Source organism: Brassica napus, chromosome C5 (genome assembly GCF_020379485.1).
Source record: "Brassica napus cultivar Da-Ae chromosome C5, Da-Ae, whole genome shotgun sequence".
NCBI classification, from domain to species: domain Eukaryota; kingdom Viridiplantae; phylum Streptophyta; class Magnoliopsida; order Brassicales; family Brassicaceae; genus Brassica; species Brassica napus.
This window is the reverse complement of record NC_063448.1, coordinates 9,013,711-9,030,790: the sequence shown is the minus strand read 5'-3', so window position 1 is coordinate 9,030,790 and position 17,080 is coordinate 9,013,711. Positions and strand designations below refer to the sequence as shown.

Below are 17,080 nucleotides of genomic sequence, written 5' to 3'. Positions count from 1 at the left end.
AGGCTCTGACTGGTGACTTTTTCGGGAACACGAGGAATGAATAGGAAAGGAACGTATAGGAATAAAATTGCAGGAATGAAAAGGAATGCTTGTTCCTTATCAAATTTAACAAAGAATGCTTTTGTTCTATATTTCTCTACAAAAAAAAGAATGGGGAGGAACAAGAAGGAAAAACTATTCCTTGTGAATGGTGATTTTTTTGGGAATGATAAGGAATTCAGTGTTCCCTTTCGTTCCTTGGTCACCATTCAAAGCCAAAGAGTTATAAGAACAACTTTTCTTATTAGCTTTAGAAACTACTCAAAACTAAAGTTTTCAATATGTTTCTCTTAGATCATATGGAACAGCTCTCTATTAGACCTATATTTATATGAAAGACTATTCTCTTTAACATGTGGGATATGGAAAACACAAACCTAACCTAAATATAAACTTCTTTTTCATATTTTTAGGTTTTTTTATTGTGTTTATCTTAACGTATTAAACATCTAACAATATGTTAAGTTTCCACAAGCTTGGAATTATCCAACATGAAACACCATCGTAAAAAGCCAAAAAAGTAAATATTAAATATTTAGATCTTTTTAAAAATAAAAAAAATATTTGGATCTTCTATACTAAACAAAGGAAATTTGCTTCTTCTTTTTTTGTATCTGTATACCAATCTATTGGGTTTATAGGATTCTACAGTACTATATGGAGAGACGAGCTTAAGCTTTTGACATGTATATTTATGGTTCAACCAGTTAATATGTGTCGTTTCAACGTTTGCGTGCCCAGCTTCAAATTTTCCTTGAAAATATGACTCTTCTATTGTTAGAAACATTAAACCCTTACGGGATACAAAAGTAAATTCTAAACTATCTCATAACAATTTGAGTATGAAGGATAATGGTGTTTTTAGATGTAAACTAATCATAGGAAAATTAAACGGGTAAAAAAAAATTAATGTCATGTACATTGGCATTATCAGTTTTGCCGTCGCCTTTGGCACCATATTTTCGGACATCAAAGATTTTCCACGTGCCCGATCGACTTGCAACCGCGACGACCAAGAGAAACATACACAAATTCTTAAACACATAACTAATGCAAGCCATGTTTGATTTTTGGAGGATATCAGAAATCTAATATGAGTATTATTTTGTCTTGTCTTGGTCAGGTTTAGATCTTGAATCTCCCATCCAAGGGAGTTTAGGATCTCACGAAAATAATCCAATTTTGCCACTGGCTTCATTCGAGCTAGATTGCTAGAAATACTGTATGTAGAAAACAGTTTGACTAGTTGACAAAAAAAAAAAAAAAACAATTGCGACTCAGTGATCTATACAAAGCTCTTTTCATTTAATACAAAATTTTAATTAGCAATAAATAGACACTTTATGTATAATCTAGATACGGTGACTTTAATTAAAATATATATTTAATGCCCTGTTTTTATAAATTTCTTTAATTGTAAATTTGTTTCCAAACATAAATAACTATCACTTCGCACTATAGTAAAACATGTATAAATTAATAATGTTGAGATTTTAATATTTTATTAATTTATAGAGATATTAATTTATAAAAAAAAATTTAATTAGATTTCTTAATTTAAGATATATTTATTTTAATATAAAAAAATATTTGGTTTTAGTATATAGACATTAATTGTTAGTTTTTGAAATTTAACATTTATTTTAATTTTATTATATTAGTGTATACAAAATATATTGCACATATCTTAAACGTAGTTTTAGATATAATATTACTAAATATTATCAAAAATATATTAAGTGTTAAGGAAATATAAAGATAATTCAATTATGAATATAAAATAAACAATATAATAATAGGTTTACTTATATAAAATATGTATACATATAAATTATTAATTTATAATTTTAATGGGACTATATATTTACATATAATTTTCTAAAAAATTATTATCTTATTATTTTATCGATTTATGTCAAATTTTGAACCGGTCCAAGTTGGGACCGACAAAAATTATTAATTTATAGAGATTATTAATTTACCGAATATTAATTTATAAAAGTTATATTGTATATCTTTTTTTCAGTTCTTACTATATCGATGTCTCCATAATGCAAAAGCATTTGTATAACATAGAAATAATGAAGTATAAAAATTTGTTGATCTACTTTCAGGATCTCATCACAATAAAGAAGAGCATCAAACCTTATCAGTTATATTGAAGTTTTGCTACATTATAATGTCCTTGAAATGTCTTGTTCCGAATGAATATGCCCTCTGATAAATCATGATCGGGATTGTTGGTTAATCACTAATTTGGCAGTTTAGCAATTAAAAGAACATAGGTTGCGAATTAGATTTTTTAAAATAAAATTTGAATTATTTTGGGGGTATACGCATTCTGTATATATCAAAATTTGCCTGCATAGAAAATAAGAAGATACAAGTGTTCTATAGGTTGGTTTCACGTGATGTGATGTGATTCCATATTCCATCAAACAAGGCGTGCTTAGTTTGACCCAGTAAATTATATAATATGGTTCTTTGTAGATCAATAGTTTCCTGATAATAACACCAAAAAATCCATTTATTAATTGGTCCGTCAAGGCTGCTTGAATGCTTGACAGTCAAACCTGTTCTCCACCCATACAAGAATCACGTCAAAAGACCGCATCTATAAAATAACACCATAATTGACCATATAAGTTCTTGACTTCTTGTTTTCTTCTTTTGTTATTGTCAAAAGACCATAAAAACTTTTGTTACTGTCAAAAATCTTAAATGTTAATCATCTATAAAATTTGTTTGCTAAAAAATATATCAAATCTGTCTATGACAGCAATGAATGAAAGATAGCAAAATGAACCTTTCACGAGCACCAACATTCTTAAAATAAGTAATAGTCTCTAATTTCATTTGACCCGTTGTTTACTAAACTCTAAATAAAAGTTATACCTGGGTCTACTAAAGACACAGACTTAATCTCTGGTTGGGAGGTGCAATCCACGACAGATCCTCTTCCGAGTTTTCATACAGACGTATCTGCAGCCGTGGTGAACAGAACAATGTGACTTAGTTTCCGCATCAGGAGGATCGAACCCGGAATGTGATTGCATCGAAAACCCGTCCATTGCCACTGGACCACAAGGCCCGCAATAAAGGTTTTTATAATGCAACTTTAGTTAACTGAGTCTAACCTCGTTAGTAAGTGGAAAATCTGCACCAGACCTTATATTAAAACTCGTTAGTCGTGAACGTAACTCCATACGTAAGCATGTTCCAGAACAAAATATCATTCGACTTACATAATAAAAATTTGCTATTATCCATATAGTTCGTAAAGGAATCGCCACCAATTGTTTCTGAAGATATAATTAAAATAAATACACCATATATAATTTTTGTTGTTGTGTCTATATATATAAATATTCCCATATATTTGTCTGCGCATATAAATAGAACAAACATCTAGAGATTCGAAAGGCAAAGTACTCAGAGAGCCAAACCGAAACAAGATAAAAATCAGATTCTAGTTCTGTTGTGTCTACAAGAAAAGCCAAATCATCAAAACATGTCGAGAGTGAGATCCGAGCCGATGAAGGTTGTTTTCATAAACACACAGTACGTCCAGACAGATGCTCGAAGCTTCAAGACGGTTGTTCAAGAACTCACCGGTAAAAACGCCATCGTCGCTGAAGGTCCTTTCGAGTTCTCAGGCCATGGTTACGGCAGCAAAGACTCGTCACCACAGTTTTCGGGAGGCGGAAGAGAAGCAGAAGGAGGTGTGGAGACGACGGAGTTCGATAACTTTTTCAGGGAGATGCCTCCGGTCGGCGAATTGTACAATCTATGGTCAGAAAGCTGAGCTGTGGCCAGAAAGCCCATTGGGCCTGTATCAAAGCCCTAATTTACTTAATTAAGAGGCCTATGTAAAACACCGAGTGATCCTTTCTGTTTAATGTATATAAAGAAATGTTGTTCGTTTTTTTTCCTTCAAAATTGTGAAACTCTAATAACACCGAAACTCACGCGCGAAAAAGGCGCGTGAAGAGGAAGAGTGAAAACAAAGAGAGATGACGATTCTTTTCTTCACTCTTCCACCGTTTCATCTTTATCATCATCATCATCATCATCATCATCACATCATCATCTATCTCTCTCTTAACTTTCCGTCAAAAGATGATACGAAGTTCTCTTTGTGAATATACACATTATACGTAGAGAAGCACACACACACTCTACTGTAGCTCTCTCAGAGACCAAAGTTCTGATCAGAGTTATCTATCTCTGCCCCTGAGATTCTCTAGAAGCTTGTTAAGGTTTCTTCTTTGGTTCTTAATTCTCATATTCATTATCTTCAAGGTTCGAACTTTGTTCTGTGAGCAACCAGTTGAAGTGATTTTTTTCGTTTCAGTTCGTATGAATTGTCGGAAATTAAGGTTTTAGTTTGTTAGTTTCCGAAAAAGGAAACATTTTTGGATTGGTAAGAGCTCTAAATTTACTAGACAGGTTTGATGGGTAATAAGCTGGGAAAGAAGAGACAGGTTGTGGAGGAAAGATACACAAAGCCACAACAAGGTTTATTATACATGAACAAAGATGTCGACTTCAAAAAGGTTAAGAAACTCATCTTGGAGTCTAAGCTTGCTCCTTGCTATCCTGGTGCTGAAGAAAGCTCTTGTCATGATCTTGAAGAATGTCCAATTTGCTATCTGGTACACAAAAAAAAAATGTATTTTCTTTCTTCGTGAGTGCCTCTTGTTGACTGCGAGTGTATCTTCTTGCTGTTATGTGTGTTTTCTAGTACTATCCGAGCCTCAATAGGTCAAGATGTTGTTTGAAAAGCATTTGTACAGGTAAAGAAATTATTCATCAACCATAACTAAATTTATAATCTTTTGCATTTTTTACCGTATCTTTTGGTTTAATCTACAGAGTGTTTTCTGCGGATGAAGAATCCTACTTCAGCTCGACCTACTCAGTATCCTTTTGATTGCTATTGTTAGGCATCGAGCTTTTGATTGTTATGTTAAGCATGCAAATTTAGTGTCTCTTTTGTGTCCTCCTTAACATATACGAGATGTCCGTATTGCAAAACATCAAACTATGCTGTTGAGTATCGTGGAGGGAAGACTAAAGAGGAGAAGAGCATTGAACAAATTGCAAGTCACATAATTATAACAGTAACTTTCCTTTATATGAGGGATGAGTATTTGCCTGATTATGCCAATTTTGTTTTTACTATGTTGTGAAGGAAGAGCAGCGAGTTATAGAAGCCAAAATAAGGATTAGGCAGAAGGAAGTTGACGAAGAGAAAGAAGAAAGAATGCAGAAACGTCTGGAATCACCTTCTTCTTCTAGGACAAGTGAAGTGACAGCTAATACTGCATATGGTTCTGCTGCAGGTTAGTTCTCTCGGTTCAATATTACTTGCATCCTTTTAAATTTTGTTTTCTCTTGGTCAGCAATATCAGTGACATAACTTTTTGAGCAGATGAGGATGAGGAAACTGTTTCATCTCAAGACTCATGTGTTACTTCACACCCCCGGGTTAGCAGGTTAGTGTTGAGATAAAACAAACATACTTCTGCAATTTTTTTTACTTCTGTTAAAGGATTTTGATACTTTGGGAACAGTTACATGTAACAATGAAGAGATGACTATATGGAGGGTCTTGTTAAGTTGTCTCTTTATCAATTGCTTATTATCAGGTGACTGATTTTGAAAATACTCTTTCAGGGATGGTGAGTTTGACTATGATCTTGAGGATATAATGGTGATGGAAGCAATATGGCTCTCGGTTCAGGTGATTTATTCAGTTACTATTTTCAAGTTCCGTCATTTTTGTTGAACTAAGATAAGCCTTTAACCCTTTTTTTTTTTCTTTCTTTCTGATCAGGAACCTGGAAGTCAGATGAATAACTCTCCTGAAGAAGATCATAATGTAGGACCATTGATGCCGCCGTCTTCATCATCTTCCCCATCTGGTGGGCTAGCTTGTGCAATCGCTGTTCTTGCTGAACGCCAGCAAATGGTTGGCGAATCTTCCTCCAATCAAAACGTTAACATTTCATCACACAACATGGGTCCGGGCATGTGCAACAGCAGTCATTACAATGCCATGGAACAAGATAGTAACCATTACCGTCAAGCAACAGGAATCAGCGAATCTGATTTGACTGACGATAGTGGCAGAGAGGTTTCCAGGGAAGTTACATGGCAATAGTGTTTCCCAAAGGAAAGCTAAAGCTCTTCATAGTCTTTGCTTTATGTATATGTTAGTGTGAGTTTGGTGATCTTGGGTTGTAGTTTTCAGGATGTTTGTTGATCATTTCATACATGTACCAATAGGAAAAATATTAAATGTTTTTCAGTTTTTTTTAATATAAAAGGTTTTTATTATCAATATGAACTAATATTGTTATAGGTTGTGACTTGTGATGGATAGGATAATAGTGGGAGGATGATGCTAAGGGACCGAGTTAAAGCAATTAGTTAGTAGTTGAGCAAAACGAAGAGAACATGCTTTGATCTCTTGCTTTGGTCTCTTTGGTATTACATGCAAAGATGAAATAAAACACCAACCTGTGTTAAATAAAAAGGTCGCTTGATGATGCAAGTTTTGGACGTGATTACTGCTAATGTGTGAGTGCTCTCTCACAAGAAAGCCTCAAATAGTTTAGGTTTTAATTAGTTTATGCAATATCTCACTTTAAAAAACCACCAACCAGTCAACCACTAAAATATATGCACAAAACCAAACAACTGAAAACCACATCCAATTTTCCGCTCATTATTTCTCCGCAACCCTCTTCCTTGCAGCCTTCCTCTTAATTCTTCCTCCAAGGCTTCTTCCAAGAGTTCTTCTAAGTCTTCTTCTCAAACTTATTCTCCTCAGTAAGAGAGAGAGAGAGAGAGAGAGAGAGAGAAACTGATCTATCCAGGCCAGTAGTAAAGATCAACCACTTCTATTTCAAGAGAAACCAAATGTGAGGATCTAGGTTGAGGGAAAAGTTGCTAAAGTTTAGTGTCTTTCAAATTCTTGAATTTTTTTTAAACCCGTTGTCTACCGTGATTATTATGGTATTTTGTGAATCCGGATTCTGGTTAAGCCAATCGTCTATAAAATCTTTCATCAGCAACTTGGTTCTATTTTTGAACAATATCAGTATCAATATATTAATTTTATGATGAAGAAGTGTATGTTTTTATTGATGTTTAGTCGCTATCTGTTAGGGCATGATTATTGGTGGGACTAATTTCTAAGTCCTTAGATTAGTTTAATATTATTTTGATGTTAAGAGAAAAAGCTAAGAACAATGCTAAAAGTTAGGATTATTGGTAGGACTTTTAGATATCTCTTAGTTATTAAAGTATACATTTTTAATAAATAATGACATTTTAAAGATAAATTTAAAATAAAATATTTAACATTAAAATATAAAACATGAGAAAATTACAAACTTGAAAAAAAAACAAGGAAAAAAATTACAAACATTAAAAAAAAGCAAACTAACATTTTATTGAATTCATAGAAACTTAAAAATTCTAGATATTCGGGAAATGTCCAAAATTAGCCCATATATTTTCAATCAAATCTTCTTTTAATTGTTGATGGTCTTGTGTATTCCAACCTTCTGCTCGACGTCCCATTGTAGTACCGAGATTTGTAGTCCGTTTGACTACAAAAGTGGGATCCACATCTTCTCCTTGTTGAAATTCTGAAGCGTTAGTGTATGAGTCTCGTTCATCTTCGACAATCATGTATGGAGTATGATACATGTTCTCATAATATTTTCTATTTTGTTTTTATCCCATAAATTAGATGGATTTCTAACAACCGCGAATCTAGCTTGGAGGACTCCGAAGGCACGCTCAACATCTTTTCGACGGCTTCTTGGTGTTTAGCAAATAAACAATGTTTTGGACCTTGTGGGAGTCGGATAGATTGAATAAAAGTAGTCCATTTCGGATAAATACCATCGGCGAGATAGTAAGCCAAATGGTACTCCCTTCCGTTGACATGGAAATTGACTTCCGGAGCGTTTCCGTTAATTACTTCATCAAAAACAGGTGATCGATCAAGAATATTAAGATCGTTCATAGTACCTGGAGCTCCAAAAAACGCGTGCCATATCCAGAGGTCGTACGAAGCTACCGCCTCCAACACAATTGTGGGTTTTCCGGTTCCTCGTGAATACATTACTTTCCAAGCGTCTGGGCAATTCTTCCACTCCCAATGCATACAGTCGATGCTTCCAACCATTCCTGGAAATCCACTTTGTTCTCCAATATAAAGTAGTCTTTCCAGATACTCCGGTGTTGGACGTCTTAGGTATTGATCACCAAACAAGTAGATTATTCCAGCGGAAAAATGGTGCAAACATTTTCTAGCTGTTGTTTCACCTAGCCGGACATATTCGTCAACGGTATCAGCCCCACCACCATACGCCAATTGACGAATTGCTGCGGTATATTTTTGGAGCGGAGATAGACTAGACCGTCCGGCTGCATCTTCTCTTGGTTGAAAATACTCAATTTCATGGGAGAGACGATGCACAATACCCAAGAACAATGACTTGTTCATTCGAAACCGTCTCCGGAATATATTGTGCGGGAATGTTGGAGTTTCGCTAAAATAATCATTCCAAAGCTTCTTGTGACCGTCTTCTCGGTTTCTCTCAATAAAAATATGTTTTTTCGCTCTTTTGGTTCGGAAAAAATATCTGGGATTTCTAAGAATTCTTCAAACATAGATTCGAATTCAGCATCAACATCTTTGTGGTAGTGATAATGGGAAGATGATGCCATTGTGAAAGGAAAAAAAACAAAGGTTTTGAATGAGATAATTAGAGAGGAGAAGTATGTTTTTAACGAGAAGTGGATATATATAATTGTGAAGTTGGTTTCTCTTATTTATAGGAAAAAGAAGATCATACTCTTTGATTGTTTCTTGTTAGTCTTGTGACCCTTTACTACAACTTGTGACCCTTTAACTTTATTTCTTGTCACAATACACTCACGAGCACACTTAAGTTTTGGTGTTATATTCAATCACAAGACCGTCACTCACGAGCACACTTGACAATACAAGTTCTCACACACTTGACATGACAAAATTAAGACAATACATAAGACATTCACGTAAATACAAAGAGTTCCAATAGTCATAACACATTATAGCTTAGATCAATGATCAATTCATCAAAAACATAAGTCATTATACAGATTACATAAACATGATCAATGATCAATTCCTCATAAACAGATTACATAAAGATGAGGACAATACGTATTACAATAATGACAATGGCCATAACCGCAACAAAGTAATCAAAGCTAGACATTGATTTATTCTTTGCCAACTCAAACACAAGGTTCTCTAGCCTAACCAGCTTCTGCTCAGTCTCGTAGTCACTCAAGAAGTTCAGAGAATCTGCCTTTAGGCTAACTGAAGTGTGTGTCTATCCCTGGCTCTCATCTCCTCCATTACAGCCTCATCCCACCATTTCCAAACATGGCACTCTCCATCATCAACGTTAGAACATGTGTAGTATCTTCTACCTGGATCGGTTCTACTATGCGATGTAGCTAGCTGGGGTTGACTACCACAGTAGCATGTCTGTGGAAAACCGAATTCAACCTCAGGCTGCGGATGGTACATAATCTCCTCACGTAACTTATCTCTGCCTGGTCTTGACGAATCAGCGCTTCAATTTCGCTGTCACTTTCCGCCTCATCCCCACCAAACTCCTCAGATTGGGAAGGTTGGGTGTAGCTGTAGTCAAGACCCATGTTTGATGAAACCTGTAAAAAATAACAAGGGTAATATTAGAGAGTTAATTAATAAAGAAGAACATTCATTTTAATTAACCAACGACCAAGTTCAACAACCACAAAGCACATACATTCATAGATTAACCAACATAAAGATAGAAGTACATTAAAAACATAGAGGATCTTGTTCTTGCGACATTAAAAACATAGAGGAGCTCGTAACCAAAGCAGTACATTAAAACATAGAAAGCTAGGCATAAATTAAAGACACTTAAGGAGGTGGTTTATGCGACACTAGAAAGCTATATATACTCGGCTAGTAGCTTGTTTTTGGCAACTTCTTCAGCCTCACTGAGTGGTTCTTTTTTGGCAAGTAAAGTGTCTAGTATGGCAAGCTTGGAGAGTTTTTCTTTCCTCGCGAGATCCTCCTGCCTCATTTCCCAAATGCTTGTATAATCAGCAACCGACTTCCCCTGACCATTACTCCTTTTAGCTTTTGCAGCCTTGACACCTTCAGGCCGGATCTCATGGTCAGTAACACTGGTGGAAGACAGTTGGGAACCTGTTTCACCGCTTTTCCTCTTTGAACTTCCACAAGCTTTAGTGGTGTTGAGGCTAAGCCATTTATGTTCATGCCTCAACACACACCAAGCATGCTCAAGTGTAAATTTCGATTCCTGATCAGAGTAGAAGATGTCATGGGCCACCTTCAGAACATCGTTATCATTCTGACCACTACTAATTTGCCTCTCTGCAGCCGCATATACACCACAAAACTTGTTAGTTTGATCATTGATCTTGTGCCACCTCTGCTTATAATGGAGATGTTCGCTACTTTGACGACCATCTCTTCTAAGTAGTGCCGCTAAGAAATAATCTCCTACTCGTTGCCAGAAGGTCCCAGACTTTTGGTTATTGCCGACTATAGCATCCTTAGATGTGTTTAACCAGGCACTGATTAGAAGCTCGTCATCCGCTGGGGTCCATTTGTGTCTCTTCCCACGCTCCACGGGTATATCTGTAGGTGGAGTTGGAGCCTCACATTGTTGAGAACTGAATTGAAAGATTTCTGAAGATCCAGAATGAAAACTCTCATAAGGAGAGTTTTCATGGAGAACACTTTCCTGTTGACTGTGAAGAAGGCCCATATAACCAGAGGACTGGCTATACGGATTCATAGCAGTAAGAAGAGAGAAGGGACCCGAGAAGAGAAGAGAAAGAAAATGATGGTGAAAAAATTATCTCCTAGAAGCTCGGTTAATAGGTGAAACTGTAATTAACACAACCATAATGACCTAACTACCAAAGTACATCTCAGTTAATACACATTACACAACCAACTTTGCAAGTGCATTAAGTAACCGTTAATGATGACATTTACATAATAGACTTGGTCTCAATCAAACTAGCCTTTCATTTCAAACATGGCAAACTAGCAATATAGGTATACAAACTAGCATAGTTCATTAGCCTTTCATTTCAAACATGGCAAACTAGCAATAAAGGTATACAAACTAGCATAGTTCATTACAGAAACAAGAGTCCAAGTCTAGACGATTTGGTTGCAAACAAACTAGAGAGTTATTTCAAGAATACAAACTAGATTACTATCATGTCATTATACGAACAAGATTACTTTGAGAGCTGAAGAGAAAGTCAATTACCTTCAACTTTGGACGAAATGATTGTTCTTCTTAGAGTTGTTTCCTTTCTGTTAAGCTAAATGGGCTTCCAACCTAAAACCAACTGGTGATAAGTGGAGTGCTCCATCTATCTTATATATTACTAAAGATCCCTTCCAACTACCGATGTGGGACCTTTGTCCCTAATACGCCCCCTCGAGATGATGGCTCTTTAAGTGTCAATCTCGGAATGTTTGGGCAAGGATCGATGGCCAACTTTGGGCCGGGTCGATGTGGATCGGGTTGGACTGCGTGGATCGGGCTCTGATACCATGTTAAGCTAAATGGGCTTCCAACCTAAAACCAATTGGTGATAAGTGGAGTGGTCCATCTATCTTATATATTACTAAAGATCCCTTCCAACTAGCGATGTGGGACCTTTGTCCCTAATACTTTCCCGGTAATTGCAGACGAACCACACCTAACAAAACACTCAGAATCAAACGAATAAAAAAATTCAGTTTCATCAAATTAGTATTGATTTCCGAAACACATGTTGAATACTTTCATCAAATAAGCACACTCTCTCACACTCTCACAGACTAGAAAGCCGATTATAGATTTTTGAAATCCCTAATTCTACAACGCGATGCGAATCCTAATACATGCAAAGACTCAATACGGAGGAGGAACACCTACCCTCTTCAACTTCGAATCGATGAATACGCTGTTGAGTCGAGAGAGAACCGCTGTTGAGTCGAGAGAGAACCGTCGAGAGTCGAGAGAGAACCGTCGAATGTCGAGAGAGAACCGTCGAATGTCGAGAGATCGGGAGAGAAGAGGAGAGATCGAGAGAGAAGAGAGAACCGAGAGATCGGGAGAGAAGAGGAGAGATCGAGAGAGAAGAGGAAAGTGTTTCTCGTTCCCAAATTGATTTTGCCCTACCCTTTTTTTCCGGCCATTCGTGACACGATACGTGTCTCCTTAGGACGCTACCTTAAAACTCTTAACTAAGGTCGTCCCAGTTTTAATTGCATATTTTTCATTTAATTATAATCCTATTAATGCTAAGATATTCTAAGTGGAACGCCGATAATCATGGTCTTATGGTTCTTACTAATATTTTATTAAAATAATAATTAAATTATGACACCGGTAAAAAAAAAAATTTGGATCCGCCACTGTGCTCATGTCTAGACTACTACTCCTACTAGGAAATGCGCACACACACACCTTAAGCATGTGACCAAAGCGCCCCATGTGCTCGTCTTTGAGTCATCACATCTGTTACTCCTTATTTCTTACCTATCTTCTAGAACTTTTACCCAACTCTTTGCTCACCACGCTTTTCTTCTCTGCTGGGCTCTGTTGGGCTTCCCTTGGATGAGTGGGCCTTCCTGCGAGCACACTGGTGGAGTATAGAACGGTGACAGACCTCATACGTAACACTAGCCTGACCAATATCCATATTAAGATTTCAAATGTTGTGTATATATATTCTTTGCATTTGTGAACTTCATAGCTGGGAGATGATTTATACTAAGAGTGTATTTGATGGTAATTATGCTACTTTTCATGTCGGCTCTTGCTTAGTGGTAATTTGTATTTGGTTTTCTTTTTTTAACATCAAATTCCATGTATTATTAATTCAAGTCAAAAAGGTTTGCCACTGAGGCTAACCAAACCGGAATCATATGGTTTACACGAGAGAAAATAGAATTTTGAGCTCGAGCACCCATTTGTATTTGGTTTAAAAACAAGATTTGGACAGCTGTTCGTGACAAGGTTTCTAGCATCATGTTTGTGGATATAGAGGTTTTGGATTTAAAAGTCAAAAGATGGCTCAAATATTGGACATATTTGTTAATTATTATTTTATTTTTTTGGTAACTCTGGTATCTGGGCAGCCACATTCCCAACTATCCCCCGTAGGGGGTCCAGCGCTCCAACGAAAGAGATGTTAAATCCGTTGTGGCCAAGGCTCGAACCCGGGTGGCGGGCAGTACAGTTGTACCTCTTTTACCACCAAACCACGAGCGCTTGGTTATTGTTAATTATTATTTGTTAAGTAGATCAAATTAATTAGGAACTAATTTGATATTGATATCGTAAATCAAATCAAGACTTCATCGAACTTAATATATTAGCAATAACAATAGTTTTTCCAGTTAAGACTTAAGATCACGTTTCAAGGCCAATGCCGATCTCTTTTGGTGTATGCAGCTGAACATTTTTTGCATTGTTTAACAAATTACAATTTGTTTTTCTTTTTCTAAAATTATTTTGTATGTTATGTATCTTTAATATTTTAGTTTTGAAAGTAGAAAATGAAGAGGACATAACGTATGATGATGCATAAATAACATTGAGAAGAGAGTTACTCTATTTTACGGCCTTGCATGCTAATGATGAAAATTTGTCTATTGAAGACTTTGGTTTAAGACCATTTTTCAACCCCATTGGCCATTTGTGAGTTACTCTACAAGTAATTAATTGGTTTTATTAATGAATAGTGAGTTTTCAAATACATTTAATTCTTACAACAAATAAATGTAAATGTAAATGGAGTATTAGATTTAGCTAGAGCACTAGATGGATCTACTACCTCCCATCATGATGCTTTGGCCACCTCTGCTGCTACAGCTGATCGCCATGTTGGATCACATGTGTCAAGCGAAGCTTTAAAAACAATCAGAGTTATCTTTCATCATGATTCGTCCCTGGTGGTTCCTATCACAACAAACTTCCCGTCAGTTGAAAAAGACGTGGATGTTGTGAAATCTCTTGTTAGATCCAAGGTTAAGCTTTTGAAGGAGGGCGTGGAGCTTCGTTTGCTTCATGTGTTTCAATCGAAGATCTAGAGAATCATAACAACTTCGAAAAAGTTAGAGGATATGTCTTGGGTTTGTGTTGAAGAATGTCTTGAAGGTGAAGTGACCACTGGTGGCACAGAGATGGCGATCTTCGGCCACCATTGTGAGCTTGCAAAAAGCGGGAATAAGACATTGAATTATATCTTGGTGATACTTTTGTTCTCTGCATCCACAAATGCGAGACTCTCTTGCAAATAAAGAAAAAGTTTGAGATCAAGCATGGTGTCTTCGGGGAAGATATCTGGAAGTGGAAGTTTGTGTGCGTATCAACGTTTGTGCGTTACCTCATGGACTCAGAAATCCCCCATTCCTTCTGGAAGCCAGGAGCCAAGTTGAGAGTGGAGCATCCTAGCTTCTAGCTTTCTTCTACTTTCTAGCTTCTATCTTCTATCTTCCTTTTCCCAGCAGTTTTATTCATTATGAAAACTTTGTAATTGGGTACGTTACTTGAGTTTCTTTGATCTGATTTTGTGCAAAACAAAGGAGTATTAGATACTAGTGTTTATTATAGTCACATTTCTAACATTGTCCAACATATGTTAGTTCGAATCCTATCGTGGTGGGAAATTGTCAATTAAATTTTTTTAAAAACCTTTACAAACCTCATCCATTCATTAAGTATACAATTTGTCAATGTTTACAAAGAAATCAAACTTTTAAAAACCTCATCCTTTTTTATATGTCAATATTTGGTAAGTTTTACTCGTTATTAAATCAACAAGTTTATTTGTTACTCTCCCAGTTTCATAAAGAGTGTAACTTAGATACTTTTCACACATATTAAAAAATCATTGAGATGTATTTAAGTTTTCATTAATTACAACTAGTTAACCAATATTATTTGAAATAAATAAATTTATTTATAAGATCGATACATTTTACAATTTATTTGGATGAAATTGATTATAAATTGCATTAAAATAGTAGAACAACACATTTTATGTAACATAGAAAAAAATGATAAAGTGACACTTATTAAAAAACAAAGAAAATATCTTTAATTTCTCGTAATCATCTCTTAAACAGAAAACAAGACATTTTGAGATTCGGTAGATTCAAGTTTGCAATTATTGTACTAACTTATAGCCAGTTTCAAACACATGAAACTGGAATTACTTTAGGTGAATCATCTAATTAGGCATAATTTAAACACATGATATAGCCACCCAACCTAAAACCACTAACTCTTGACCTAAAAATGAAATCCTAATCACTTAGTGTAATATCTAATAAAATATTTAGCTACAATTTTTTATTGATATGGACACTTGCCATCAATATTTTGATTTTCTTTTGTCGGCTATGTAATGTGAATTCAACGCCCACAAAAAAAAAAGATAATATTTGTAGGTTAGTTTTGATTTTATTTATTTTTAAAAACCTTAAATAGACATCAAATTGGCTTCTCGACGTGTTGGAGATCACAAAAAAAAACGTCGACACTAGTGGAGAGTGATAACAAAATAGTGCTTGTAAACTGAACTTTGTAGAAAACCGACGGAAAAAGAAACAAGAGTGTTAGAAATATTAATTATGTAGGTGTAAATCCATGTATGTTTAAAGGCTTCTACACCCAGGTCTGGGGTTCGAATTCCAGATTATGCAATTTATTGCAGATTACAGGAAATCCAGGTTTTAAGTCCCGGAGAAAGCGATTTATTAAACAATTATGCAGACTACGGAAGAAAGGCTTACAAGAGATCTTCAACATGGTGCAAGTAAATCTGGCCAGACGTGGATCTTCATAGGACGGCTCAGGTGATGCAGTTAGGCGTAGGTCTTCATAAGGCAGGTAGTATTGTCGGTTGTCGAATCGTTTATGTAATCTTTCTCATATCATAATTGTAAGATCATAATAAATCAGCGTTAAAAAAAATCCATGTATGTGTGTGTATATTTATTATAAACATTTTTCTACATAAATCCACATTTATATCACCAAAACAAATATGCACGTAAATAAAATCAAATACTATCTTAGATTCAGTTCTCAAACTTTATCATTACATACTCATTTTCTAATAACCATTGTCAGGCTTTGGTATAGGGATATTCACTCGTGTGTTATTGACTTATTCGAACCCAAAACCAACCAAAAAAGAGCCGACTTATATAATGATTATAGAAACATGATTATTATATGTCTTACGTGATTCAGAGACTGGAAATTACATGTTGGTCCTTATTGGCCCCCAATAGTCCCTAAATTTTAAAACTGAAAAACTTCACTACACCCAATTTCGTCAACAACTTTATTTCAAACTAGGGGAGTGTTCGCGCGGAATATTGTTTTATTGTTGTTAAAAGTATGATTTTTTGGATAATGTAATTATGTGATCACTTTTATTTGTTAAGAATGTTATTTGGTATTTTTATTGTGTTATGTAGTAGTAATAGTGATATGTTAATATATTTTGTTTTTGTTTTTTTTAATAATGTGTTTTATCTGTATAGTATTTGTTAGCAGTGAAGTGAGCCTCTAATATAAAAATATATTGAATTTCAATAACTTTGCATTTATGCATTTGTTGATTCTAAGATTTACGGTTTCAGCGTCAAAATTTTCTTTTAATTTTTTTTATATTTTTGAACATTATAACTTTCAAGATGTTTTCGTTTTTTTCCCATATTTTTACATTGAACCTTCAACATCTATGTATTTTCTTTACGTTTCTGGTATGCGGTGTTTCTCATCATCACCAAAAAAGACTCACCTCATGCTCTTGTTCTTTATCGCCTTCTTCACTTTGAGATTTCTGGTATTTATTGTAGATCGGGTTTAGGAGTTCCCAGTTGTGCGGTTGTTTCTCGCATCATTTTAGGCTGCTC

The 17,080-nt window shown here is 35.3% G+C and overlaps 3 protein-coding genes across 6 annotated transcripts; 2 read left to right on the top strand and 1 right to left on the bottom strand.

The window, feature by feature from the left end:
* Positions 1-3,550: 3,550 nt before the first annotated feature.
* On the top strand, positions 3,551-3,970 carry LOC106447228 (VQ motif-containing protein 1). The gene has a single exon (XM_013889105.3). It carries the CDS (start codon positions 3,551-3,553, stop codon positions 3,842-3,844), a length of 294 nt encoding a protein of 97 aa, XP_013744559.1. The 3' UTR covers positions 3,845-3,970.
* Positions 3,971-4,076: 106 nt separating this feature from the next.
* On the top strand, positions 4,077-6,387 carry LOC106447227 (E3 ubiquitin-protein ligase DA2L). Of its 4 annotated transcripts, none has more exons than XM_013889102.3 (9): positions 4,077-4,298; positions 4,489-4,694; positions 4,784-4,835; positions 4,915-4,960; positions 5,060-5,141; positions 5,234-5,384; positions 5,474-5,537; positions 5,719-5,785; positions 5,879-6,387. In XM_013889102.3, exons 2-9 carry the CDS (start codon positions 4,494-4,496, stop codon positions 6,203-6,205), a joined length of 990 nt encoding a protein of 329 aa, XP_013744556.1. In that variant the 5' UTR covers positions 4,077-4,298; positions 4,489-4,493; the 3' UTR covers positions 6,206-6,387. The 4 variants fall into 4 exon arrangements, with proteins under 4 accessions (XP_013744556.1, XP_013744557.1, XP_048614155.1 ...); XM_013889103.3 differs by having other exon boundaries at positions 4,485-4,694; XM_048758198.1 differs by having other exon boundaries at positions 4,394-4,694.
* A 3,671-nt stretch (positions 6,388-10,058) lies between these two features.
* On the bottom strand, positions 10,059-10,934 carry LOC106448847 (glutathione S-transferase T3-like). The gene has a single exon (XM_013890675.1). It carries the CDS (start codon positions 10,932-10,934, stop codon positions 10,059-10,061), a length of 876 nt encoding a protein of 291 aa, XP_013746129.1.
* Positions 10,935-17,080: the final 6,146 nt, after the last annotated feature.